Source organism: Eptesicus fuscus, chromosome 7 (assembly GCF_027574615.1).
Source record: "Eptesicus fuscus isolate TK198812 chromosome 7, DD_ASM_mEF_20220401, whole genome shotgun sequence".
Classification (NCBI taxonomy): domain Eukaryota; kingdom Metazoa; phylum Chordata; class Mammalia; order Chiroptera; family Vespertilionidae; genus Eptesicus; species Eptesicus fuscus.
In genome coordinates, this window is record NC_072479.1 from 85,654,766 (window position 1) to 85,682,110 (window position 27,345).

General features: G+C 35.9%; 1 protein-coding gene across 1 annotated transcript in view; it reads left to right on the top strand.

The window, feature by feature from the left end:
- Positions 1-26,902, top strand: part of LOC103285405 (ovostatin homolog 2-like) — a 44,306-nt gene extending 17,404 nt beyond the window's left edge. The window contains 20 exon segments of the mRNA XM_054718628.1: positions 2,030-2,200; positions 2,979-3,120; positions 5,568-5,664; positions 6,163-6,391; positions 6,780-6,909; positions 9,455-9,570; positions 10,157-10,208; positions 10,972-11,055; positions 12,009-12,185; positions 13,463-13,544; positions 14,152-14,329; positions 16,287-16,352; positions 17,206-17,371; positions 19,184-19,395; positions 20,561-20,770; positions 21,226-21,350; positions 24,596-24,686; positions 25,058-25,126; positions 25,749-25,851; positions 26,850-26,902. Of these exon segments, the coding sequence (XP_054574603.1) occupies positions 2,030-2,200; positions 2,979-3,120; positions 5,568-5,664; positions 6,163-6,391; positions 6,780-6,909; positions 9,455-9,570; positions 10,157-10,208; positions 10,972-11,055; positions 12,009-12,185; positions 13,463-13,544; positions 14,152-14,329; positions 16,287-16,352; positions 17,206-17,371; positions 19,184-19,395; positions 20,561-20,770; positions 21,226-21,350; positions 24,596-24,686; positions 25,058-25,126; positions 25,749-25,851; positions 26,850-26,902 (2,553 nt within the window).
- Positions 26,903-27,345: the final 443 nt, after the last annotated feature.

Genomic DNA, 27,345 nt, shown 5'->3' on the forward strand with positions numbered 1-27,345 from the left:
TTGGATATTTTCCCCTTATTTTTAACACAAGTATATATAAATATGGAAATTTTTTAATTTTATATTATACCTTACCTTTAATATTATTTTGTTTTAGTTTCAGGTGTACAGCATAGTGGTTAGAGTCATATGCTTTAAAAAGTGGTCCTCCCATTATTTCTAGTACCACCTGGCACCATACATAGTTATTACAATATTTTTTACTATATTTCCTATGCTGTACTTTACATCCCTGTGACTATTTCATAACTACCAACTTGTACTTTTTAATCCCTTCACCTTTTTCACCCAGTCCCTCAAACCCACTCCCCTCTGACATCTATCAGTCTGTTCTCTGTATCTTCGAGTCTGTTTCAATTCTGTTTGTTTGTTTTGGAAATTTATGATCATGTTTAAAACTAAATTAATCATTTCAAAAATGTATTATTAAAACTATGCCTATTGTCCTAATCCACTTGGGCTGCTGTAGCATTTGGGCTACCACAGACTAGATAGCCTATAAATCACAGATATTTCAGTCTGAGATCCGGATGCGAGCACAGTCAGGTGCAGTGTCTCTTCCTGGTGACAGACTTCTCCTTGTGTCTTGATGGAAGGAACAAGGGCTATTTCTTGGGGACCTTTTATAAGGGCATTAATATCATTCTTGTGGGCTCTGCCCTCATGACTTAATCACCTTCTAAAGGTCCCACCTCCTAATACCATCACATTGGGCATTAGGACTCCAACATATGAATTTTGAGAAGACACAAACATTCAGACCGCAACACCAGTGTATTGTAGAAAATGTGCAAAATAAAAGGATAAAAATGAAAATCTTTTAAAAATCACTAATAATTGTAAAAGTTAGACATATGTACATTTTTGTTGTCATTTTTATTCAAATTATTAGTATAAGTGAAAGTTTATTTTGAAAGTAACAGATGTAAAAGTAAGCCAGCTGAGCAGTGAAGGCTTAGAAAACAAGTTACAGAAGCAAAAGAAGGGCCATTGGAGCCTAGGAAAGGGAAAGGCAAAGATAACGCACCTGAGTGGAAGAAGATGGGGAAGGAAAAAGTATAGGTGTGCTCCTTGAAAGAGGCATATGTGTTTTACAAATCAGATCTCATTGAAAAATGCAATTTTGTATTTTGCCTTTAACACTCTAGAGTAAATCTAGTTTTAAATATAAATCTATAAAAATTAATTAATGACAATATCTAATAACCATGAATCAAGACATAAACTGTATAATTTTTCCATTGTAAAAGTGTTTTACTAAAGTTTTGTTATGAGAAGGGCAGGTTATCTGTATATTAAGTTCTAGGTTTCTGCTTTCTTTAAGTATCTTAAAAATGCCACTCCCCTATTGCCTTGCTTTGAATATTGCTTTTAAGACTTCTGACATAAGTCTAATTCATTTGTCCTTGTAAGTTATTTAATCTTTTTTGCCTGAGGGCCTTGAGGGCTTTTTTTTCTTTATATTTTAAATTTGATAGTTTTAGTAAAACACCTGTCAGAATTTATTGTTTGGGGGAAATTTTCCTAAAAACACAGTGACCCATACAATGTATAAACATAGATCTTTTATTTTCAGGATTTGTCTTGAATTATAATTCTAAATTTTAATTTTTCCATTGTTTCTTTCCCTCCTTCTAGTAAAACTTTATAAAGATGCTTCATCTCTACCTGCTTCCCAATTCAGCCACTTTGCCTATGACCTGTTTTAATTCGTTCTTTCTCTCATTTTTATTCTCTTTTTTTCTATGCTAGTTTTTAACGTTTTCTTTCAGTCTATTTTTTTCTTGAGCTCCTAATAATTTAGATTTTATTTCTCTTTTATCTTACAGCAGTTTTGTTGGAATTCATTTTTTCCAGTTCTTGATAACTGGTGGAAGAATGAGTTGACTCAAAAGTGTTGGATTAAATTGATTCAATATTTTTTTTAAAAACAAAACCACAATAAATAGTTATGGCACAATTTTTCCAATTTTATAAAAATAAAATGAATGCTTAAAATCACTGAAAACCATGTGATATTTTTCCACAGGTGTATAACCTGCTTCCAAATATAGAACTCTATGGTTATTTCCATCATGGTCTCAACCTTGACGATGGCAAGGAAGACCCTTGCATTCCTCAGAAGGATATGTTTTACAATGGTTTGTATTACATACCTGTAGGCAACTATGGAGATGGAGACACCTATGATATTATCAGGGTAAGAACATTTAAAACTTTTTTATTTATTTTATCTCAATTTTAATACTCATACTGCATATCTATGTTTTATTATTTATGTAGTTTTTTCCTATTCTTTGAGATAGAGATCAGTAATCTGCTTAAAGAACACACAAAAATTGCCTTACAAAAAAGAGATATTCATTTCTGTTGATTCTTTTGTTGAAAATAAATTAAGTGGCAGCTAAAATTATAAAACCTTGTGTTGGAAGTAATGAGATAGTCTTCAATTTGTTGTGGTAAACTGAATGCAGAAATAGTCAAATAAAGAGTCTAGAATATTGTCTGGGCTACCAATTAGATATGCTAAGACCTCCATGAAAGAATCTTTATCATTGAAGTCACAGATATAAAGGAAAAAGGGCGTAGATTTAGACAGACTTTAATTTAAGTCCAAGACCTCCAAATCATTAACTCTACATTGTATATGTGTGTGTTTGAGTGTGTATATGTTTGATATTAATTAGGATCAAAGTAGTGCTATTTGTATTTTTCCCTTAAAATTAAATGAAAAATGATGTTAAATACTTAGCAAAATCCTAGCACATAATGAGTGGTGGATAAATAAGACTATCATTTTTCATTCAAATTAGATATTTTTCATACTTCAAATACAAGTGATTTAATTTCTAACATCCCAGACCCTTGCTAGGAGAGGAAATCTGTATATTTAGCACTATAATGCAGCTGATGGACCTGTTTTAGGTCTTGTGTGGAGGAAATGCACAACTTTTCTTTTGTTGTTTGTTTATTTGAAGGCCATGGGTCTGAAAGCCTTTACCAATCTCCGTTATCGGAAGCCAGAAGTATGTCCACTAGAGTGGAGGCCATTCTCCAGGAGTTCATTTCTAATCGGACACTTGTCTGAACCGATGTACAGTGCCCCACCTAAAATTGCATGTGAGTAATCTAGAATTCTGTGTTTGGGAGATGGCCAAAGGAGTATTTTGGATAAAACTATGAAAAATAGTATTTTACGTGTGAATTATGCTTTTTTTTTTTTTTTTTTTTTTTTGCTACAATTAGACATCCTGCAAAATAGGCAAAATAATGCAGGATGAGAATGGTTTGGGCTAAAAGGAAGAACTGGCTTCAAACATGAGAGGAAGTTTATTTTTATTGGTAGAACATAATATCAGAAGCGTATAGGAGCAGGCAAATGTGTGATGATATGGAAGGACAGTCATTATAAGTGAGTATGATACAGGAGAATGAGGGGTCCTTATGGGGCTTTATATCCTTATTATGTATAGACCATAATTCACAGAATTCAAGGCAGAGGATATTTTGATTCTCAGATAACCAAACAGATGGCATCAGAACAGTGTGTTCAAATACTATTTCCATTTACCACTGGAAGAACTGGAAGCACAAAACTCAGTCATAGTCTTAGATGAATAAGTTAATTAGGTAGAACTCCAATGCAGAAATTTCATCAGGGAAGCAAAATGAAACAAGGTCATCAGAAGAGAACCCAAATCAAAGGTGTATTCCAGATCTGAAAACACTTAACATCTTTTAAATCCCTCTGGCCTGCCATGAGGATTAGTCCAGTAATTTAAGTGGGGTTGATCCTGAATATGGATATCAGAAACACCACTTGAGAAAAATGAAAGGCCTGACAGTGTTATACAAGGATAGACTCGCTGAGTTCAAGAGGCCCTATAAAGTCCAGAAGTTGAAACCATTTTGAAGTCCTGGTCAAGAGGTTGAAACTGTCTACTTTTCTGCTACTAGATTAAACCATATTAACGGAGCTTTATCAGACACATCTAAACTTTTCAGTGTCTTTGACTAAAATGGACTGAAACCCAAAGTCATTCATTTTATTTAGCTGTTCATTTATTAGTTCACTCAACAAATATTTATTGGGGTCAGAAATTTAGTTACATACAGTAAAAGCAATGGCTTAATCTCTGCTTTCCTGGAACGTTTAGTCTAACAGGGAAGCCTTACAGTGAAACAGGTAATTCCAAAAATGTGGGAAGAGTACATTAAATGAAAATAAGGTCAATAGAAATGACCTAAATTTTTCAAGGACCTATTATGTCCTTCTGGAAAAAGTTACATTTATACTAAGGCCTGAAAGAAGTTCTATGAAAAAATAAAGTAGAAATTAAAAGCACTCCAAAAATGGCAGAAGATGTGGTTCAAAGTCAAGTATCAAGATAGCTAAAGCAAAAGGGATAAGCAGACAGGTCATGAAGATCTTGTAGGGCATTTACATTTGGAATTAATTCTAATGCAGTAATACACTACTGACAAGTTTTAGCAGACAATCTAATATGTGTTTTCAAAAGACCTCTGCTCCGTGGAAAAAGGGATTGGAACTTGTGCTGTCTAAGACTGTCTGTATGAAATGTTATAAAAGCTAGTAATAGAGTTGAGAGACAGTGGTGACTGGACTATTAATAAAAAGGCTATTTTCACTTGGTTGGTTATGATAAGAAATGCAGGATGTAGGGGGCGAGGGCCAAAGACAATTCTTAAATTTCTGATTTGGGTAAGTGGGTAGACTTATTTTGGTACCTGTCATGGAGATAGGAAATAGTGGAGAAAAGCAGGGGAAGATATAATGAGTTTACTTTTGGGACAGTTTAATTTGAAATGCCTGTAAAGCATCCCAAAAGAAATGTGCACAAGGGTGTTGCATGTGCAACATGGAGCTCAGAAGAGAGGTCCAGATGGGAGACAGATTAAGATACCTCAGCATAAGTATTGTAATGAAACTATGTGTGAGAATATCAATGCGGACACAGTGCACAGTAGGAAAAAGAGGACCTGAAACAGAGCTTTTAGGAACAAATCAAGGATAAGAGATTCCATCCTCGAACAAAAATGGGAAAAGAGATGAGAAGTCAACTAGAAGGAGCTGGTATTATGGAAGTTAACTAGTGACTCTTGAACAGGACACGGTGATTAAGAATGTCAAATAACCTAGAGACGAAGCAAGTACAGAGTTAACAATATTAATGTCATTAGAAGCTTTAGTGAAAGTCGTGTTAGCCTAGCAGAATTGGCAGCTACCAGACTGCTTTCTGGCCAACACCAGGGGTCAGATGAGAAACTGGATTCAGTGACTAGACATCACTTTTTCTAAACTTAGCTGTGGAGGAACAATGTAGGCTGACTATTTGTTGTTAATAATGGGAGAGATATGAGCATCAAAATGCTGATACCTAGATTGAGATATACGTTTATTGACAATGAGCCTCAGGAGCAAATTCTTATACTGCTTCACACTGAGCATATACAATTAAAGACATAGCTTATAGATGTGTGTCATTGAAATGTGTATTTTCATTCTTCCAAAATAAAGAATTTCCCTTTTATTTTACCTGGTGAAGTCGCCAATGAGGACTTAGGCTTTGTAGAATGGACTATCACAGAAACAGTAAGAACGAACTTTCCAGAGACATGGATATGGGACCTCGTCAGTGTCGAGTGAGCTTTCAACAATTCTCTTTCTCATGTGTCTTTATTTCTATTTTATTTTTGTTATTATTTATTAAACATTATTTCTGGGTATATAAAGCAGTACCACATCTGTAAAATTATGTAATACCATTCATTTGTATGTGTTGACCTAATTTTTTTCTTCAGAAATTTTCTTATTTACTAATTTCATGCATATAGATGTAACATGCCTCAATTTAATAAAGAAAAAAAAAACACAATTCCTTGTTTAAAGGGATGTGACCTTTTTAAGGTTAAAGTTCATAAAAATACAGATCTCAAGACTTATTTAAACACTATAACCCTTTTGTAACCCTTCGTTAATGCTTGCTTATTTATTTGTTTGTTTGTATTTATTTGTTTGTTTGTATATTTATTTATTTGTTTGTTTGTTTGTTTGTTTGTTTGTTTATTGCTTTCTCTGGACTGATTTTTAGGACCCAGTTTAGACAAAAATTTCATTTTGCTAATAATCTGTCCTTGTAGTTCCTCAGGTTCAGCAAATGTTTCATTCCTCATCCCTGATACTATAACTCGATGGGAGGCAAATGGCTTCTGTGTGAATGGTGATGCAGGGTTTGGCATTTCGTCAACAATTGCTCTGGAAGCCTCCCAACCTTTCTTTGTTGAAATGACCCTACCCTTTTCAGTCATTCGAAATGAAGGATCTGATGTGATAGTCAATGTCTTCAGCTACCTGAATACATGTGCGGAGGTAAGTTTGTTCCCTTTGCTCTGGAGACCAAATCTAATAAGGGCAAAAAAGGCACTTAATATTTTCCTGGAATTTGGCCACATTCTTTTCATTCTCCAATGCAAAATGGTGCTATAAGGTAATAAGACTTGTTTCCATAGTCCTCAAACAAAAACAACGGCTTTCATTCACAGCGATGATTTAAATACTGCTTTGAGAATGTCAATTCATAATGATATGTGTTCTGGCTTATTTATCTTTGTATAAGAAGAGTCATTTGGTATGTTTTATCTCTGATAACTTAAAATAGGTAAAGCAGAATTTTCTCAAGTTGGGAAGAGGAATAATAACAGCAAAGCATTTTAGCATGCCACCCTCATTACCATGACTTTTTTTCTCTTTTTTTTAGATTTCTGTGCAACTGGAAGAATCTGAGAATTTTGAGGCACATATCAGCACCCCTAAAAACAATGGCGGTGAGGTTATTCAAGCTGGAGAGAGAAAAACATATGTCTGGACTCTTATACCTAAGAAGTTGGGTAAGCAGCTATGTACCTATGCCAATCTCTGGTGGAAAACCAGCCCATTTTTATTGACCCTATTTTTCTTAAATTGTCTATACCCGTGGTCAGAAAACTGCGGCTCATGAGCCACATGCGGCTCTTTGGCCCCTTGAGTGTGTCTCTTCCACAAAATATCACGGCCTGGGGGAGTCTATTTTGAAGAAGTGGCGTTAGAAGAAGTTTAAGTATAAAAAATTTGGCTCTCAAAAGAAATTTAAATTGTTGTACTGCTGATATTTGGCTCTGTTGACTAATGAGCTTGCCGACCACTGGTCTATACAAACAATTTTCTCGATCCCATTTTTAATCCTCCTTTTTTTTAATTCTCAATTTAAAAGTCTTATTTTTATTAGCTAATTTCTGGTTGCTAATGTTTGAGTAAAGGAAAACCACCCTTCATTTGTATAAAAGCATAATGTGATCAAAATACAATAGAAATGCTAATTTTTGTGACCTATAAAATCTATATATGTTATCCCGAATGAAGGCCATATTTTTATTAATGCTGACCAATTCCTTCACTTCTCACTTATTCCTTTCTCACCTATCAGCATGAACCCATGTCACTTATACAAAAATTGCTCCTCAATTACAATTGTCAGGATTTGCAAATTTATTAAATACTAAAGGGCCCACTGCATGAAATTCGTGCAAGAGTAGGCCTTCCTTCCCCCAGCTGCCAGCACCGGCTTTCCTCTGGCACCCGGGACCGGGGCTTCTGTTACAGCCCCAGCTGCACCCAGAAGGTCGTCCAGAAGGACATCCATTCTAATTAGCATATATGCCTTTATTATTAAGGATATCATGAGACACCAAAAACCCTGAATACTTAGATGGAGATCAAACACTGAAAAGCATTGTCTCAGTGTATATATTACCTGCAACATAGAAAAATAAATTTGCAAGTATCTTCTTGAAAATATAAGGGAAGGGAAAAGTTAAAAGGATTCTAATAAACAAAGAATGATAGATGTGGTAGATGCATGATTGTCATTATCACTAATTTAAAAAATTAAGTGCCATTAAATTTTTCTTTATTTCATGTCCCATATTTATTGTATTATTTCTCTGAGTTTTTAAAATTTATTAAGGTGCCTGGCTGGTGTGGCTCAGTGGTTGAGTGTCGACCTATGAACCAGGAGGTCATGGTTTGATTCCCGGTTAGGGCACAAGCCTGGTTGCAACTCAATCCCCAGTGGGGGCCATGCAGGAGGCAGCCAATCAGTGATTTTCTCTTATCATTGATGTTTCTATCTCTCCCTCTCCCTTCCTCTCTGAAATCAATAAAGATACATTTTAAAAAGTTAAAAATTGTACCATTTATTAAAGTGACATTGGTTAGAAAGATTATATAGGTTTCAGGTGTACAATTCTATAAGATATCATCTGTATACTGTATTGTGTGCTCACCACAAGTCAAATCTCCTTCCATCACCAACAACCAGTATTTTTATGAGATTGTTTTAGTTCATCTGTGATATTTATCTGCCTAAAACTACTTTCCCTTTTAGATTTTGTTTCTCAATTTTTCTAACTACACAGAGTTTTCAAAATTTTTACCCTGACAATTGAGTTAGAATACTGTACTAACTTGTATGGTTTTTATGGCATTAAGTGGGGAACACAATTCTAAGAGGGAAGTATCGAAGGCTTTCCTAACAAGAAACAAAATACAACAATAAACAAGAACAGTATATTGGTTATTCATATTGGTATATAGGCAAATAGGTAATATTAAATCAAAAGAATTATATTTCTCAATCCTCTGATTTTTTACAATTAAGGAAACTGGAGATTATATGACCTTGATATTACAGGGGGTTAAAAGAAAATAGATTGCTTGCTAGCACTTGATTTAAATCCAGTGCCCTTTCCACAATGTCATATTTTCCTGTTTTTGTTTACTTGATCTCAGGATAAGTTAGGAACCCTAGTTATCTGATGTTATGTCCCTATATTGTCATCTATAACATAAACAATATCAAGGAATCTCCTCATTGACTTTGCAGAACTATTATTTTTCCTTAAAATTTCTCAAGTTCTAATTAATTAAATGAATTGCTTATTTAATATAAGGAATCTTGCCCTGGCTGGTTTGGCTCACTGGATGGAGCATCAGCCTGGGAACTGAAGGGTCCCAGGTTTGATTCCGGTCAAGGGCATGTACCTTGGTTACAGGTACATCCCCAGTGGGGGGTGTGCAGGAGGCAGCTGATCGATGCTTCTCTCTCATCAATGTTTCTAACTTTCTATCCCTCTCCCTTTCTCTCTGTAAAAAATCAATAAATATATTTTAAAAATATATATATATAAATATATATATAAGGAATCTTGAAACAGTTAAAACAGAATACACCAAATTATTTCCTGTCAGGAGAAAGAAGAATGTATTTTAGTCTAAGCTTAAATATGATAGAATTCAATTCCTCTGATTGAAAATGTGGTTCACAAACTCTCTATAATTTCCCATCATAGAAGGGCCCAATGGTCAATCTAATGTATGTTTGGGAATGTTTTCCAGGTAAAGTGAATATCGCTGTAGTTGCTGAGTTCAGACAAAGCAGTGCTTGTCCAAATGGAGATGAGCAGCAAAATCTAAACTGGAGAGATACTGTGTTCAAAAGTTTGTTGGTAGAGGTATGTACATGCAAAACTATCAAGCTCTCCCAGGTGAGAAATAGAATCTAATAGGTTAAATATTAAAAGACATTCCCTTTGAAGAGACTTCATTGACCACAGTTACTTTTGACACAGGCCATGTCATCTGGCCCAGAATAGTAAAACATCACTTAAAACAAGCTTGATGATTTTTTGTTTGCTCCTAACTCACAATGTTTTCTGTACACTTATTTTTATTCCCTTCCCCTTTTTAATTGACTCCAATACAAGGCAAATCTACTTGCTTTACAATCCTACGTAGTTTCCATCATCCTCACCTGCAAAAAACTTGGTCTATTGGAGATGCTAAACAGTATCAGCATCTGTCATGTCCCAAAATGAAAAGTTATCTTCATCCAAAATATGGGAGTACAGGGCCTAAAATGGATGTTGGTAATGTACAGTGACTTCCAGATATAAACAGAAGGGGACAGTGAATGGATCTTCTCCCAAGGGCAAACACGTCCAGCCATGCCTATGTACGTTGATGCTCGATTACTTTTCCTTCATGGAAAGATCATCCAGACTCATTACTTTGTGCTTGTTTTTGTTTACCCTTTGACAGCCCGAAGGTATTGAAAAAGAAATGACTCAAAGTTTCTTTATCCATACAACAGGTAAGAGGATCTTTTAGGTGGTAGACTTAGTCCTAATGAAAATTTATCAACACTTGTCATGTTGAGTACCCCAGAGATTTCATTTTAATTACCTAATGGGGGATTATTTTTTTCACTTCCTAACTTTATGGTATAATTTTTGCCATAAAAAACTATAGTATTTAGGGTGTTTTATTTTATTTTAGTTTAGTTTTAGTTCACCCAACTCATTGGTCTGCCTCAAACTATTTTTCCTATTTTATATATTTTCTGCTCCTCTTGTCATATGATTGTGACAAACTGTTGGACAGTGGTAAATCGAGATTATGCCCAAATTACTCATAATGTAACCTTTGCTTTTGTACTCTTGGGATGAAACAATCACTGCCCCTCAATTGCTTGCTTAATGGCCTCACAGTACTGTTTTATCTAATTGATAATGATATGATTTTAATGATTTTAGGCATCTCTTTACCTATTGTGTGTGCTATTTTATATGTCATAGTCAGCAGTTTTTGACATTTTTTTTATACTTAAGTAGTATAGGCACTAAACTAATGGAGAATAGTGGCCATTATCTAACATACAAATGCATATACCATTTTCTGAATGTATTGTTACTCTAAACTAGATCAAAACCTCAATTTATGTCTTCTAACAAGCAACTTGTAAAATTTTTTTTAAAAGAAATATATTTTATAATGTGTTTGTCCCACAAGTCTTTTTCTATTGTTTATGAAAGGAAGCCATCACATTGCTTATTTTATTGATATTTTCTTTCCAGACACTAATGTCTCCATGCCAATAGTTTTGGATTTGCCGGATAATGTGGTAGAAGGATCAGCCAGGGCCTTTATCACTGTTGTGGGTAAGTTGGTTAAATTTTGTGTTTCACAATTATTTGAAAAGTCTTGATTGAGGTGGTCTTTTAAAATTCCTTAAAATAACAGGATGGAGAGATATTTCCTATGTTATCCATTGGAGCAAAATTATTGTTGAGGATTATCCTTTAAACTTGTTTTTATATGAGGATCTGAAGGAAATATATCATCATTTTCAAATCTGTGTCCCTAGGAAACATTTGTTCTGGTGGAAGGTAATTGGTGTTTAGAAAACAAAGAATTATATTATATTAATATGAAATATTGAATTCCCCTTTGGAGAATCAGAATAATCTTTGCTTGTTTTAAATGCTGGAAATATCCCCAGTAATAGGAGAAATCTGTTTTACAAGAGTAAAACTTGTTTATCTATCATTAACATTAACACTTTTAGGAAAAGGAATGGATTACAGCAGGGTTCCTCAAACTTTTTAAACAGGGGGCCAGTTCAGACCGTTGGAGGGCCGGACTATAGTTTAAAAAAAAACAAAACTATGAACAAATTCCTATGCACACTGCTAAGTCGGCTGCTAAACAGGACAGGCAGCGACGGCAAAAACACCCGGCGGGCCGGATAAATGTCCTCGGCGGGCCGCATGTGGCCCGCGGGCCATAGTTTGAGGACCCCTGGATTACAGTTTATAGTTCATAGGGTCAATTTCTCAAAAAACAAAGAAGCAAGCAAACATAATTTTTTAACTTTCTCTTCTCTGGTAATGAGATTTTTTCAGAAACAATTTTCATACCAGAAATCCCATTAATTTTACCCTTCATATCTGTCTCCTTTTCAGAATTACTTCATGAAAATTTTCCTTGTTTCCACCTTTTAGACTCAATTTTTAAATATTTTCTACTTTCACTATGCCTCTTTAATCTGTACTTATCAATGCTCAGATGCCAACTTTAAGTGACAGTAACTTTCTGCTTTTCCTATTTTTAGGGGATGTTCTAGGACTTGCGATGCAGAATCTTGAGAATCTTCTGCAAATGCCCAGTGGAGGTGGAGAGCAGAATATTGCCCTGCTAGCGTCTGATACTTTTGTCCTTGACTACCTGCAATCTACTCAACAATTGACAGAGGAAGTTAAATCTAAGGCTTTCTCTTTCTTATCTAACGGTGAGAAGGTTCAAGTAATTTCTGCCCATAATAGATGAAATCAGTTGTTCCTGATACCAAGGTGTCTAAAAGCTGTTATTATGAGGTAGTCCCATGGGGGGAAAGTGGATCCAAACTGAGGTACATTCTGAGTTTGAACTATGTTTTTGTTTGTTTGTTTTGTTTTGGGTATTTTTGAGATTTTTTAGACTTTAATACCTGTGTGGTCATTTAGTTTTACAATTTAAATCTGCAGCATTTCAAATTATGAGTTCAGGTGTTTTTTTTTAGTGCCTAGTATTTTGCCAAGCTACTTTGTGTGTCCCTGTTGCTGCTATTATTGTAGCTAGAAATGGTTCATTTATCAACTTCTGTATGTATCTTTCAATTGTGTTTCATTGCAATGAAGTGATTGAATGTATGTGCAGAAAAAATACATAAACCTTGTAAAAATGTGATGTTAAGGAAAAGTCAGAGGTATTATTTCTTTTCAGAAAGATAACACACAAAAAATAACCTTAATGAAATTTTGTAAATGCCAATTATTGAGCTAGGCTCAGTCACATGTAATATCTCTTTTTTTATAATTTTATTATTTTACTGTTATAACTATATTAGAGGCCTGGTGCATGAAATCCGTGAATGGAGGTTAGGGGGAGGGGGTCCCTCAGCCTGGCCTGCACCCTCTTGCAATTCCACAGGGATCGGGCCTACACCGGCAGTCAGACATCCTTCTTGCAATCCAGGACTGCTGGCTCCTAACAACTCACCTGCCTGCCTACTTGATCGCCCCTAACCACTCTGCCTGCCTGGCTGATGCCCCTTAATAGCCTCTGCCTGCCTGCCTGATCACCCCCTAACTGCTCACCTGCCTGCCTAACCACCACTAATCACCTCTGCCTGCCTGCCTGATTGCCCCTAACCACTTGCCTGCTTGCCTTATCGCCCCTAACTGCTTGACTGCCTGCCTGTTCGCTCCTATCTGCCTCTGCCTCGGCCCCTGCTGCTGCAGCTTCATCTGGAAGTATGTCCAAAAGGTTGTTTGGCTGTCTGGTCTAATTAGCATATTTCGCTTCTATTATTATAGATTGTCACATAGCATCATTAAACCCTGACAAGGTAGAAGTTATTTTTTCTCAATATAGATAGAGAACCTGAGTTTCAGAAGTTAAATTGAAATCATCATCTAGTAATTTATGTCTATCTAACATCAAAACACAAGGCTCATTTACCACATCGTTCTTTTTCTTCTAACTTTCTTATATTAGAAAATAATTTCCCGCAATGCTGTATTTTAGGCTATCAAAAGCAGCTGTCTTTCAAGAACATTGATGGCTCATATAGCACATTTTGGCGGAGGAATCAGAAAGGAAGCATATGGTGAGACATGGAAATTTTATTTTAAATAATGTAGTAATGATCTGAGGAGGGCTTATGAGAGAATGAGAGCAGTTGAGTTCAGTGGAAATATAAAAGCAAAGTGGGTTTCCAAGTGAATTTACAGACGTGAATCAGATAATACTAAAATAGTTGGTTATTCCAGTTCTAAAGCAGTATACCTAGAGTCTTCTGGCACATTTAATGAGAGCCCCTCTACTTCCATAGCTTGTTAAACTCCATGGGAAAATGCCACAACTTAGTCTGCATTTCTCAGAGTCCCATGTTTATTCAGGAAAGTACAACTAGATGTCCCCAAAGCACCTAGTTACACCCACTCTCTCACCACATAAGGATAATCTAATGAACTATATACCTAGAACTTGGTGTATAAACACGCTGGAAATTACCTACTCTTATTTTCACATATTGCTATTCAAAACATTTTATTGGCCCAAAGGAAAGAGCCACTATCCATACCCATTAGTCAACATTAGACAAATTGGATGCACCCATTACCCAAAGGGGACAATGCTGATGAATCTGTGGAGTAGCTAACCTTATTCCTTCCTTAGTCCAACTTTTGTCTAACTGGTGGTATGCATTACAGGCTCAGTGCCCTTACCTTTAAGACATTTGAGAGAATGAAGAAGTATGTTTTCATTGATGAACAAGTTCAACAACAGACCTTCATCTGGCTTTCGAGCAAACAGGAAAGCAATGGTGGCTTTAAAAGTGATGGCAAGATTTTCCACCATGCCTGGGAGGTGAGAGATTAACAGTAGTATGTTTTCCTTGCTCCTTTGTTTTGTCTACCTTCCCCACCTCTGGCCTAACTAACCTGGAACGTGACTATTTTTTCTTGTGAATATTACTTTTTCTGAGTCTGCTGAAGTCATAGGCCTGTGGTGTAATAGTCAGCAGCATCACTGCTAGATATAGCTCCTCATAAATCTATTATTTGCCTTACTGTCTTTAGCCCTTCCATAGAACCAATCTATTTTAAGATATAAACTGGAGAGAGGAGGATGGGGAGAGCAAAGGAACTTAGAGAGGAAACTTTCATACGTTTGGAGCCAGAAGATATATTAAAGGAGGGGGCCTTGAGTAAGGAATTCATTCCTATTCATGGGTGACAAAAAAAATTTAGGCGGAGTATCTAGTAAATCACATCGTTTCAATGAAGCACTCTTCCAATACTTTCTCAAGTCAAAGCATGAAGGCCTAGCTTGCCCTAAGTCAAAACTCAGATGAGATGATGTATGTCTTTGACAATAATCACTCCTTCCCTTTTCTGTCCATCGTTAGGTAAATCACTAGCATTCTCCCTCCTGTTTTCCTTTGTAGACTGCTGCCCACCTCCACCCCACCCTCTGTGTCCTTGATTCCCTAACATTTGTATTTCCCTCTATAAATCCCATATCATGATATTTTATCATACCCTGATAGCCTCTGGGATATGCTGGGGTTTTCTTTTGTGTCTTCTTCATAATCACCACTTCTATTTTTGGATTTTTGGAATGTAAAGCTAATCCACTTCAAAGTATAGGTGAATAACAACTCTGAATGGTATTTAGTTTTCATGTGAATTGTTTTCACATTGCTTTACGATTATGTAGTATGGAAAAATGTCTTCGAATTATTTCAAACTTACTCCTCACAGTAGGAAGCCCCTGATAGAGAATAGCACTTGTTCCTGTGTGGAAAATCAGAATTTTTCATGTTCTCTTCTAAAACATCCCCACATTTCTTCTTAATGGCTTCATTACTGGTCACTACATCAGTTTGTCTGATCTTACCCAATCCTTTTTCCATAACTCTGTGTGTGTGTGCATTTTGGATTGGATCAGAGAAAGAAGCAAGGAGAAAAATAAAAACCTGCACTGCAGAGGAATGGTGATACAACCTGCTACAGCTTAAGGGTGTGCTTTGGGTCCCCACATCTTATTTTAGTGCCGACATCTCCAGTTATTTACACCTTAATAACTGAGCTCCTCAGAAGTGTCTTTTTTATTTATATAGAAGAGAGAAGTCACCTTTCGCTTAAATAAATAAAACAAGAATTTAATATTAGATCAGTGGACCCCAAATGACTTATGAATGTTATTTGCATCAGTATCACTAGAACACCCATTAAAATTCATTTCCCTATTACGTATTCCTGACTTTTTGAATCAGAATCTCTTGTGTGAATACTGGTTTATTTCATAAGTTCCCCAGGGTAATTTTATGCACAGTTTGCAAACTACAATAACTTATAAATGTTTTTCTAATTTTATACCACAAGAATCCATGAGACCTGATCATTGTTATCACCTAGGATACTTTTCCGGAGATGTTTAGGAAGCTTCACAGCAACTTTCTGTTGTATCCCATGAGAAATCGTTTGCTTTTTCAAATTAATACCAAATAAAGTAAAATACGGCTCTTCATATAAATTTCTTGTAATTCATGTTTAATATCAGGCCACAAAAATACAATTATATATGTCATTAAGTATACTTGAAATTAATTGTATGTTTTATTTCATTATTACATTGGATCTTGATGAATTTTTATTCAAACAGCATGGTTATTAACAACTTAATTTAAAAATTACACATTTTCAGATTTATGAATAATGGCAATTGATTTCAGTGCTTCTTTTATCCCTTGTCTCACTTCAGAAGGATAGCTGTTCTTTTGTGCTCTACCATCCTGTATGACTCATTGTTCCTTTGTGTTAAGGAAGAAGAAGAGGAGGAGGAGGAGGACATTTTACTCACTGCATATATTGTTGGAACATTCCTTGAAGCTGGGCTCAATTTTACTGTAAGGATTCCCATCATCTTTCTTTTTTAGTCAGCTGAATGCATATTGAATAGACTGTGAAATAAGAGTGATTTGAAATTCTTACACCAGATGAAACATCAAAAGAACATTTCATTCATTACCTCTCTTTGAGTTGATGTTACTCAAGCTATTTTTCATTCACAGAAATCTTTGATGAACACTATTGAGATTTTCCCTAGGGAGAATATATACTAGTATATGTTCACACACAGGAGGTTTTCATTCTGTTTTCAGTATTTACAGATCTTCTGAAGTTCAGCCATGAATTTTAGATTAAGAACCCATGCACTAAGTATAACCATAACCTAGGTTCTGTTCTCTAACCAATTCAATGTGTAAACATTTCAACGTAAGTGTTGTTCATCTTGGCTGCCTCCCAATCCAAAGGTTAAGTTATCCGATTGCACACTCTGTTCCTGAAAAAAAGATACCAGGAACTTTCAGGATCATTGTCTGTCTCAAAATCCATCTTTAGAAATATAAGCTTCTATTTTAGGTATTTGAATAACACATCTTAAGTCTAAAAGTAAATGTGTATTCTTAGCCACATATAATAAATTTATATTATTAACTAAAATATGACTGATCAGATATAGAAACCAGCATTTTAAGATTATTTAAATTTTATTTCTCAAACACTAGTAATCCATCTAAAATTAATTTTATTGATACTTATAATGAAACATACATATGCAAACATATGAACAGGTTTGTATATAAAATATATTTTAAGGAGACATAATCTAAGGTGTAAAGTGTGATTAGTTTTTTCAGCAAGATTATGAAGTGTTCACGTATAACTTTAAAATATGTTGTTTTTCTACATGACTAGTTTCCTGCTCTGCGACATGGGCTCTTCTTCCTGGAGGAGGCATTGGAAAATGGTGTCACCAATGGCTATAATCATGCAATGCTAGCTTATGTTTTTGCATTAGCTGGGAAAGAGGAGCAGGTGGAATCCTTACTCCAGATCCTGGATCAATCTGCTACCAAAGAAAGTAATTATTTACTTTTGCTAATAGAGATGACCTTGGGAATAAAGTGATAAAACTTCCTTAGCATTCATATAGGAACACTCTCTTTTATTTTTTCTGTTTTCTTTTCTTTGTTTTCTTTTTTTTCTTTATTGATTAAGGTGTTACATATGTGTCCTTATGCCCCCATTGCTCCCACTCATGCCCTCACCCCACTGATGTCTGTGTCCATTGGTTAGGCTTATATGCATGTATACAAGTCCTTTGGTTGATCTCTCCCCTTTACCCCTACCCTCCCCTACCTTCCCTCTGAGGTTTGATGGTCTGACCGATGCTTCTCTGTCTCTGGATCTATTTTTGTTCATCAGTTTATGTTGTTCATTATATTCCATAAATGAGTGAGATCATGTGATATTTATCTTTCTCTGATAGCTTATTTTGCTTAGCATAATGCTCTCCAGTTCCATCCATGCTGTTGCAAACCATAAGAATTCCTTCTTTTTTACCGCAGCATGTAGTATTCCATTGTGTAGTTGTACTACAGTTTTTTAATCCACTCATCTGTTTCCAAATCTTAGCTATGGTAAATTGTGCTGCTATGAACATAGGGGTGCTTATATCCTTTCTGACTGGTGTTTCTAGTTTCTTGGGATGTACTAGTAGTCCTAGAAGTGGGATCACTGGGTCAAATGGGAGTTCCATTTTTAGTCTTTTGAGGAAACTTCATACTGTTCACAGTGGTTGCAACAGTCTGAATTCCCACCAGCAGTGCACAAGGGTTCCTTTTTCTCCGCATCCTCGCCAGCACTTGTTATTTGTTGATTTGTTGATGATAGCCATTCTGACAGGTGTGGGATGGTACTGCATTGTCATTTTGATTTGCATCTCTCAGATGATAAGTGACTTTGAGCATAGGAGCACTCTCTTGATTTGTATATTTCTATTTCCCTTATGGAATTTCCAAGTGGCCCTTTGTCTTTAAAGAACACTATATATTTTCTGCTAGTTTCTTCTTAAATGAGTGAAATAAAGGAAATCAAGCATAGTGACCATACCATAGATAATAAAAACTGCTTGTAAAACTTAATCACATACCACTTTTGACCTTAGGAAGTTGCTATATTCATTTCATAAGGCTGCCATATAAAATACCATAGACTAGATGGCTTAAATAACAGTTTATTTTTTCACTAGAGGCCTGGTGCACGAAATTTGTGCACTGCACGGGTAGGGTCCCTAGGCCTGGCTGGCAATCAGGGCCAATTGGGGCCTTCCTTCTCCAGGCTGTCAGCTGCTGGCTGGGGCCTTCCTTCATTCCACACTGCCCCCTGGTGGTCAGCACATGTCATAGCGAGCGGTTGAACTCCCAATTGTTTAAACCTGAGGGGATAATTTGCATATTAGCCTTTTATTATATAGGATGGTTCTAGATGGTAGAATTCTAAGATCAAGGTGTCAACAGGTTTGGTTTCTTCTGAAGCCATATTCTTGGTTTGTAGATAACCATCTTCTCTCTCCATGTTCACATTGTGGGTTTTTTCTGTGTGTATCATCCCTGGTGTCCCTTTCATGTATCCAAATTTCCTCTTCTAAGGACACTAAGTAGATTGGGTTAGGGCACATCCTAACGGCCTTGTTTTAACTTAATCACCTCTTTGAAGGCCCTGTCTTCAAATAGAGTCACATTCTGAAGTTCTGGCATTTAGGACTTGAACATGTGAATTTTGAGGGATACAATTCAATCCATAACAGAGGCCAAGAATGGAATTTGCATCATTCTTATGTGCAATCAGTTCTCTTTATAGGGACTGTGTTAAAATTCTTTCTTTTTCTCAGATAATGTAATATATTGGGAAAGAGCTAAGAAATCCAAGACAGAAGCACCCCCATCCTTTATTCCTCCGGCACCTTCTGCCGACACTGAGAAGACATGCTATGTGCTGTTGGCCATCATTTCCCAAAAAGCTCCTGACCTCACCTATGCTAGTCAGATTGTGCAGTGGGTCGCTCAACAAATGAATTCCCAAGGAGGCTTCTCTTCCACCCAGGTAATTGATGTTAGTCTGGTGTTAATAACAATATTTGACAGCAAAGATAATCATAGAAAATACCTGCAAAGATAAAGGATATTTGCTGTTATAAATCCTAATATAGTCACTTAACAATGATTTATCACTTCTTGTGTATCAGGGACTCTACTAGGAATTATTTATGTACAGATTAATAAAACGAGGTTCCTTTTCAAGGAATTTTGCCTGATCTATATTTCCATTTACACAGTAAAAAAAAAAAAAAATGTAAGTCTAGAAGAGATTGTTGTCATAAGCACCAGTCTTGGTGATAACTTAGATAGCTGTTGATATTATGGTTAAAGTACATATCAACCAATAAGAAGTATTTTTCTTTATTTCTGTTGTCTGCACTTTGGGAAAAACAGATGAAATGAGTGCATAACAGGAAAAAAACAGTTATGAAAAACAATTATGTGCTAGTATATCATTTCTTAGCAGGAAAAATAATTTTAAATGCAAAGAAATGCAGTTTTATTCCCACAGGGAAAATATTCACTCCCCTCTATTTTTTTTCAGTCTTAGCTTCTGACTAAAACCATGTTTGTGAATCTCCTAACAGCTATCTCCAAATACAGTCACGTTCTGAGGTTCAGACTTCTCTCTTTGAAGATAGTTAGGTATAAGCATTGCCCAAGGCAGCTTAATTACATAACATCTTGATTTTTCAGAAAGTGTTTGGCACTACTTACAAAAGCAGAGATTATACTTTATATAATCCTTTAGAAAAATAAAATCTGATTAAGAGTTGTAGAAGAAAATCAATTTAAATGGTAGCAACTAGCACAAGCAAATATATGTTCCTATCCTTTAAGATATTGCTTCTTATTGTTCTACTAGAGGCCCAGTGCACGAAATCGTGCATGGGTAGGGTCCCTAGGCCTGGCCGGCAATCAGGGCCAATTGGGGCCTTCCGGCTGCCAGCCGGGGCCTTCCTTTGTTTTGCACCGCCCCTTGGTGGTCAGTGCACGTCATAGTGAGTGATCAGTCTCCTGGTCAAACTTCCATGGGGACCATCTGCATATTAGGCTTTTATATAGAGAGATTGACCTGTCTTGGGAATGTTTCCATGGACTGATTTAAATTTCATTGTCAAATGATAACTAAAACTGCAGCATAACGAAGCTTGTACTCTTCCATGCAGGACACTGCTATCTGTCTTCTTGCCGTAACCCGTTACATGAAGCTAACGTTCTCTAATGGTCAAAACAATGTCACCATTAGCAACGAAGAATTCAGTGAGACTTTCCAGGTTAACGATGACAACCGCTTACTAGTCCAACGTTCAGAACTAACAAAAGCATATGGACAATACACAGTAGATGTAGAAGGAGAAGGTTTTGCATTTATTCAGGTAATGGAAGTCTACCTGAGAGGGAGATGAATGTTGCCAGTAAAAAGGTCAGGCTATCAGTTCAGTTATATATGAAGTGCTATTTTACCATTTTACATAATTCCATCATTATTTCTACTCATTCTCTCATTGATATGCTCTACTCAATAGCTGAAAATGCAAGTTATTTTATGAAGAGGTATTTAATCTTAAGGATAACTGGGTTTCTTGAGGAATGTCACTGTTAAAAAGTATTCTGATATAATTTATTATTAAATAACGTATTTATTAAATTATGTTGTTAAAGATTGTTGTGTATTCTGAAAACTAAACAATTACATTTAGCCTTATTCCCTGATAAGTAGAGACATAAAATAAAGTACATTAATCATGGAAATAAGAGAAACAATAAGTCCTTCAGGTTTTACTACAAAAAAAAGTGGATGGATTTTTTAATGATTTGTTATCTTTCCTAGGCTACCCTTAGGTATAATGTGCTACCATCTAAGAAGGAATCTGGATTTTTCCTTTCCTTGGAAATGGCAAAGAAAAACTGTTCCGATAGATTCCAGAGTAATTTTGAGCTGACAGTAACCATCAAGTAAGTGTCCATTTTAATACCAACTCCCAGGTTAGAGAGAAGGTAATCCTATATCATAAAGAGGTAATATGCAAATTGACTATCACTGCAACACACAAGATGGCTGCCCCCATGTGGTCAAAGGTGGCTGCTTCCATGTGGACACAAGATGGCTGCCACAAGATGGCCAGCACGGGAGGGCAGTTGGGGGAGAACCAGGCCTGCAGAGGAGGGCAGTTGGCGGGGCACCAGGCCTGCAGGGGAGGGCAGTTAGGGTAAGGTGACCAGATTTTAACATTGGTAAAGCGGGACACCATTGACGGGGGGGGGGGGGGGGGGGAGGTTTAAATATATTTTATTGATTTTTTTACAGAGAGGAAGAGAGAGGGATAGAGAGTTAGAAACATTGATCAGCTGCCTCCTGCACAACCCCTACTGGGGATGTGCCCGCAACCAAGGCACATGCCCTTGACCTAAATCGAACCTAGGACCCTTGAGTCTGCAGGCCAACGCTCTATCCACTGAGCCAAACTGGTTTCGGCCCCGGGGGGAGGGGGAGGGGGTTCTTGATTAAAAATTTGGTCTATATTGTAATCACTTTTGGTTTTTTTAATAAAAGGAAATTCACTTCTTAGATCATCGTTGAATTTGCATCCTCTTTTCTTACTCATTATGTTAAAAATCTAAAAAAATAATTTAAAATTATATTATAAATTATTATATGCATATTGCTTAAAAACACAGTAAGTAGGTACATAATTACATGAACATATTTTATTGTAGTTTATAAATTAAATTAATTTGATTGTTATAAAGTAACTATATTTTAAAAATTATTTTAATCCTATATTTCTTTCTAAATAATAACAATACTAACTTGTATTATTTTTCCTCTGAATTTGCCGTAATGTAAGTTGTAAGTGTCACTTTCAAGGCCGGCACTAGACTTTTTGCCGCCACTATAAAATATAAATAATACGAGTACTGTCTGCTAAATTCAAGAAAATTTATGTATTTATGAAATAAATAAATAAATTACTTACCTAAATTATCTGAATAGCTGATTTGTAATGACATCACTTGTTTAATTAGCTTACTAGCACGCAGTATGATGTGTATCGTCTGAGAGACAGTTACAAAATGTTTTCTTCGTTGCCAATCCCCAAAAATGCCATTGTTCATTAAGTCCAAACAATGGTGGTTGAATTCTAACAACTGATCAACAATGCAAACTTTGATAAGCAGTTCTCAATAATCAGTTCTCAACAATTATTTGTTATTATTAAATTTTAACATTATAAAATTAACAAAAATAATATAAAACTCATATCCTGGCTAAATAGCCACATGGCCGCCGAAAACCGTATATTCCCTTCCCATTCTCCCACCGTTCCCTAGCTTGTCGTGCATTCTTTCCAAAAATCGGGACTTTTTTAAAACGCCGCGGGACACGGGACAAATTGTTAAAAATCGGGACTGTCCCGCCAAAAGCGAGACGTCTGGTCACCTTAAGTTAGGGGTGACTGGGCTGGCAGGGGTGGGAAGTTAGGGGCAACCAGTTCTGTAGGAGAGGGCAGTTGGGAGTCACCAGGCCTGCAGTGTAGGGCAGTTAGGGGTGACCAGGCCCACAAGGGAGGGCAGTTGGTGGGGAACCAGGCCTGCAGGGGAGGGCAGTTGGGGGGGAAGGCCTGCAGGGGAGGGCCCAGGCCTGCAGGGGAGGACAGTTAGAGGTGACCAGACTGGCAGGGGAGGGCAGTTAGGGGCAATCAGGCCAGCAGGGGAGCAGTTAGGCATCAATCAGGCTGGCAGGCAGAAGAGGTTACGGGCAATCAGGCAGGCAGGCAGGCGAGTGGTGGGAGCCAGCAGTCCTAGATTGTGAGAGGGATGTCCAACTGCCCGTTTAGGCCCAATCTGGGATCGGGCCTAAACGGGCAGTGGGACATCCCTCAAGGGGTCCCAGATTGGAGAGGGTGCAGGCTAGGCTGAGGGACACCCACCCCCCTTGTGCACGAATTTTATGCACCGGGCTTCTAGTATATATATAAATAATTATTTTAGACAGTAGCAACATAAGAAAATATGAACGATAGTAACCAATGATGATTTTACTTGTTGGTGCATAATTTCTATAGCATAATCACTTTATGGCTTTTTGTCTAGACACCACAATTTAGTATATCTTAAACTAAATCAGAGCTAGAATTATGCAAATATAATTTATATTGTGTGCAAGTAAAATTTGCAAGCTTCTGACACACCAATACTGTAACAATGCTTCCTTTTTTTTTTTTTTGTTATGGAAATGCTGTCAGTTTTGGACAATAAAGATACTATTTTTCCACCTAAAAAGAAGCACAGGGAGGCCTAGAGGAAAAAACCTACAAATGCTATTTTATAACTGTACAGAGTAAAATTTCAGATTTTTATTTTTCAGATTAGGAAAGCAAAATATGTATCTTAAAATATAAAATGAAGACACCAAAGAGTTTTAACCTTAGTTAATATGTGAAGAAACACTGAGAAAACTATCATGAACACCAGAGCTAAAATAAGAAGTAAATACATTGTAGAACTCTTAACTTCATGTCCCAACAAACCTTTCCAGTATTAAGGACATAGCCTAGATCTCTCAGGGACATGTCTATGATTCTACCAATATCTCACTTTTTAAACAAAGATTTTCTTTAAGTTTTGTGCAAATCTAAGGCTACTATCGGTATATGTAATATCAATTTACAAGCTTTGTTTATAAGTTCTGTCTTTGAGACTTCAGGTCATCTTAAAAGCATGGTTTAGGTAGATTCTGGTTTCAAATAATTCATTATTTACTCCAACTTATGTTGCTTTGTCTTGTCTCATCCATTATCATTCTAGTTATGTCTATTCTAAGATGATTAGGAGTGACTTTGCTTGCCCAGCCAGTGTTGCTCAGTGGTTGAGCACACACCCATGAACCAATAGGTCACCAGTTCAATTCCCACTAGGGGCACATGCCCAGGTTGCAAACTAGATCCCCAGTAGGGGCATGCAGGAGGCAGCCGATTGATGTTTCCCTCATCAATGTTTCTATCTCTCTCTAAAATCAGTAAAGACATGTTTTTAAAAATAAATAAATAAAAGAATGACTTTCATCAGGTGTTTTTTCTTCAGTTGTGCCTTTCTTCCCGACCTATGGCTAATTAGCATGTTTGTACCCACAACACTTACCATAAAATAAGTCACTTTTCTAAACTGATGTCTACACTGTGCTTTGTTTTAAATTTCAGATACATTGGAATGCGCAATATCTCCAAAATGGTCCTTGTTGATGTAAAAATGCTCTCAGGATTTACTCCAGTCATGTCATCCACTGAGGAGGTAAATAACAGAAGTCCAAGCTTTCAGCACAGGAAAAGCAATAGTGTGTAGAAGAAATAACTGGTTAGCAAAACCAAGCTATGGAATTCTTCATTTAAACAAATCTACTCATAGTTCACATTTTTGTTTTTGCTGCAACAGTGGAGGGGTGGTATTATCAACTTAGAACAATTAGCAGACATTATTTTTCATAGCTTATAATCTATTTCTTACTTTAATTCTACTATGCTTATGCAAATATAATGGCACAAGGGAACATTCCATAATATAGATTCCTGACAATTGGTTAAATAACAATTATGAAGTATTCAATACCAGAATAATACCCTTTAATATTTATTCCCCATCCTTCCCTGACAATTTCTTCAAAGCTTGAAAACAATGGCCAAGTGATGAAGACTGAAGTCAAGAATGACCATGTTCTTTTCTACTTGGAAAATGTAAGTTGAGCAATAATTTGTCCATGGTTTGTTCTTTTTTTTTTTTCTTCTGAGGGTAATTGAATGAGTCTACTTCTTGTAGATATACATGACAGGGTTTCTCAAAAAATATGGGACATTAAAGATTATCAGTGGTCTTCTATCCCAGTGCTCACCTTATCCCTGTTAACTCTAATATTATTCCATGTGTCTTGACTGCCTGACTAGGTAATTCTCAAGTTTAGAAGCATAATTTTTCTGTTTTTCACTCCTCATAGCATCTAACATAGTCTGGTCACAGAGTAGATGTATAATTCTTTTATACTTTTGACTTGAACTCCAATGAAGGTGACATGAGTTCTAGAATCATTCTTTCTATGTGTATATCATTACCAGTCACACGAATACCTACATTACTGCTTTCAACTAAATTTCTTGCACCTCAATATAAGCAATGGAACTTAAATTTATATACAATTTAATGTTACCTAATTATTTAAGATTAAGTCATTCCATAAAATAATGTAAGATATTAATACCCTGGATCTATTTAATTGGGTAGATCATGAACTTTTGGAGATATTTTCTCAGTGATTTTGTTTCCAGATCTACTCTGATGTATTTATAATTTGTGTCTTTATAGGTTTCTGGTCCAGCAAAGAGTTTTACTTTCTCTGTTGAACAAAACAACCTTGTGTCCAACATTCAGCCAGCCCCAGTTATAGTCTACGATTATTATGAAAAAGGTAGGCAAGCAACAACCACGCCCTAAAGCTAGTGAACATAATATCTAAATCTAACAATCCCTGAGCTACCAAATTTTCCAAAATCACCTTCAGTCTACAAAGACTATACAGTAGATGGTTTTATACTGATTTGTTTTTGTTTGTTTTTTACTTCATGATATATCTACTGGGTGGGCCAGTTTCCAATTACCAGAGTTTTTCAAACCTAGAATCCTTCAAATACAACGTGTAAGAGCATCCCTGTAACTTGAAATATAAACTATGTTAAGTGTCAACTCCTTTTTGTTGCTGTTGTTACTGCCAAGACTTACCATTTTATGCTACCTTTATGAATTTCAATTTGAGAAGGGGAATAGGCAATATTCTGAAATGTTATAGGAAAAGTTGTTAGATTAGGTTCCAAACCAATTACTAAGGTGTCGTAGAGACCATACAAAATTTCCCTAGATTGTTAGTGATATCAGTTCCTTTTTGAATGTCAGATAAAGTTTGTCAGGAAGTATTTGAATTCTGGCTCTGTCATTTACTAATAGAATATATTTCATTAAGTGCCTTAAACTTTTTTTTTAGTCTTCACTGGAAGATATATTTTTATTTATTTTTAGAGAGAGAGGAAGGAGAGAGAGAGAGAGAGAGAGAGAGAGAGAGAGAGAGAGAGAGAGAGAGAGAAACAGTGATGTGAGAGAAAAACATTGATTGGTTGCCTCCAGTACATTCCCCAATGGAGATCAAACCCACAACCTAAGTATGTGTCCTGACCAGGAATGGAACCTGCAACCTTTTGTTAAAAGAGATGATGCTCCAACCAACTAAGCCATCTGGCTAGGGCAAGTGCTTTAAATTTTAATAAGATATTTTTGGATTTCAAAAACAGAAGTGATTGACTCTCTTGCAAAATTACTGAAAAGATTAGACCTAATGTATCTACAATTGTCTGACTTAACTGATTATAGAAAGTTGGAGATTTAATAAGGATGAATTTTTCCTTTATTTTCCAGATGAGTATGCCATTGTTTTTTACAATGTCAACAGTGTTTCAGTTTCCTTTTGAGAAAACAAAGCACAGGAAAAGGTAAGGAAATTGAATATATCATAAAACATTAAAAACACATCTGGTAAGCAAACGAAAACCTAAACATAGAACAATGAATGACACAAAGAGAGGTCTCTGGTATTTATGGAGTTTTGGATGCTAGATGAGTATTCTATAGTCATTAAGATTTTATTAATTTCTTTAAAATAGCTTGAAAGAATGTATAGCTATGTATATGCCTTTTACAAATCTCTCATTTAAAAAAAAATCTCTCATTTTTTGTTTTATAGGTTGATAGGTCATTATGCTGTATATGCATGCACATATATTTATACATAGTCATGTATATGTTAAATGTGTATGTGGGTATATTTGTGTGTGTATAAAGGTATGTTTGTATATTTATATATTTATTTATATTTACATATGTTTTTAAATCCCAGGTGGAAAGCTATTTTCTT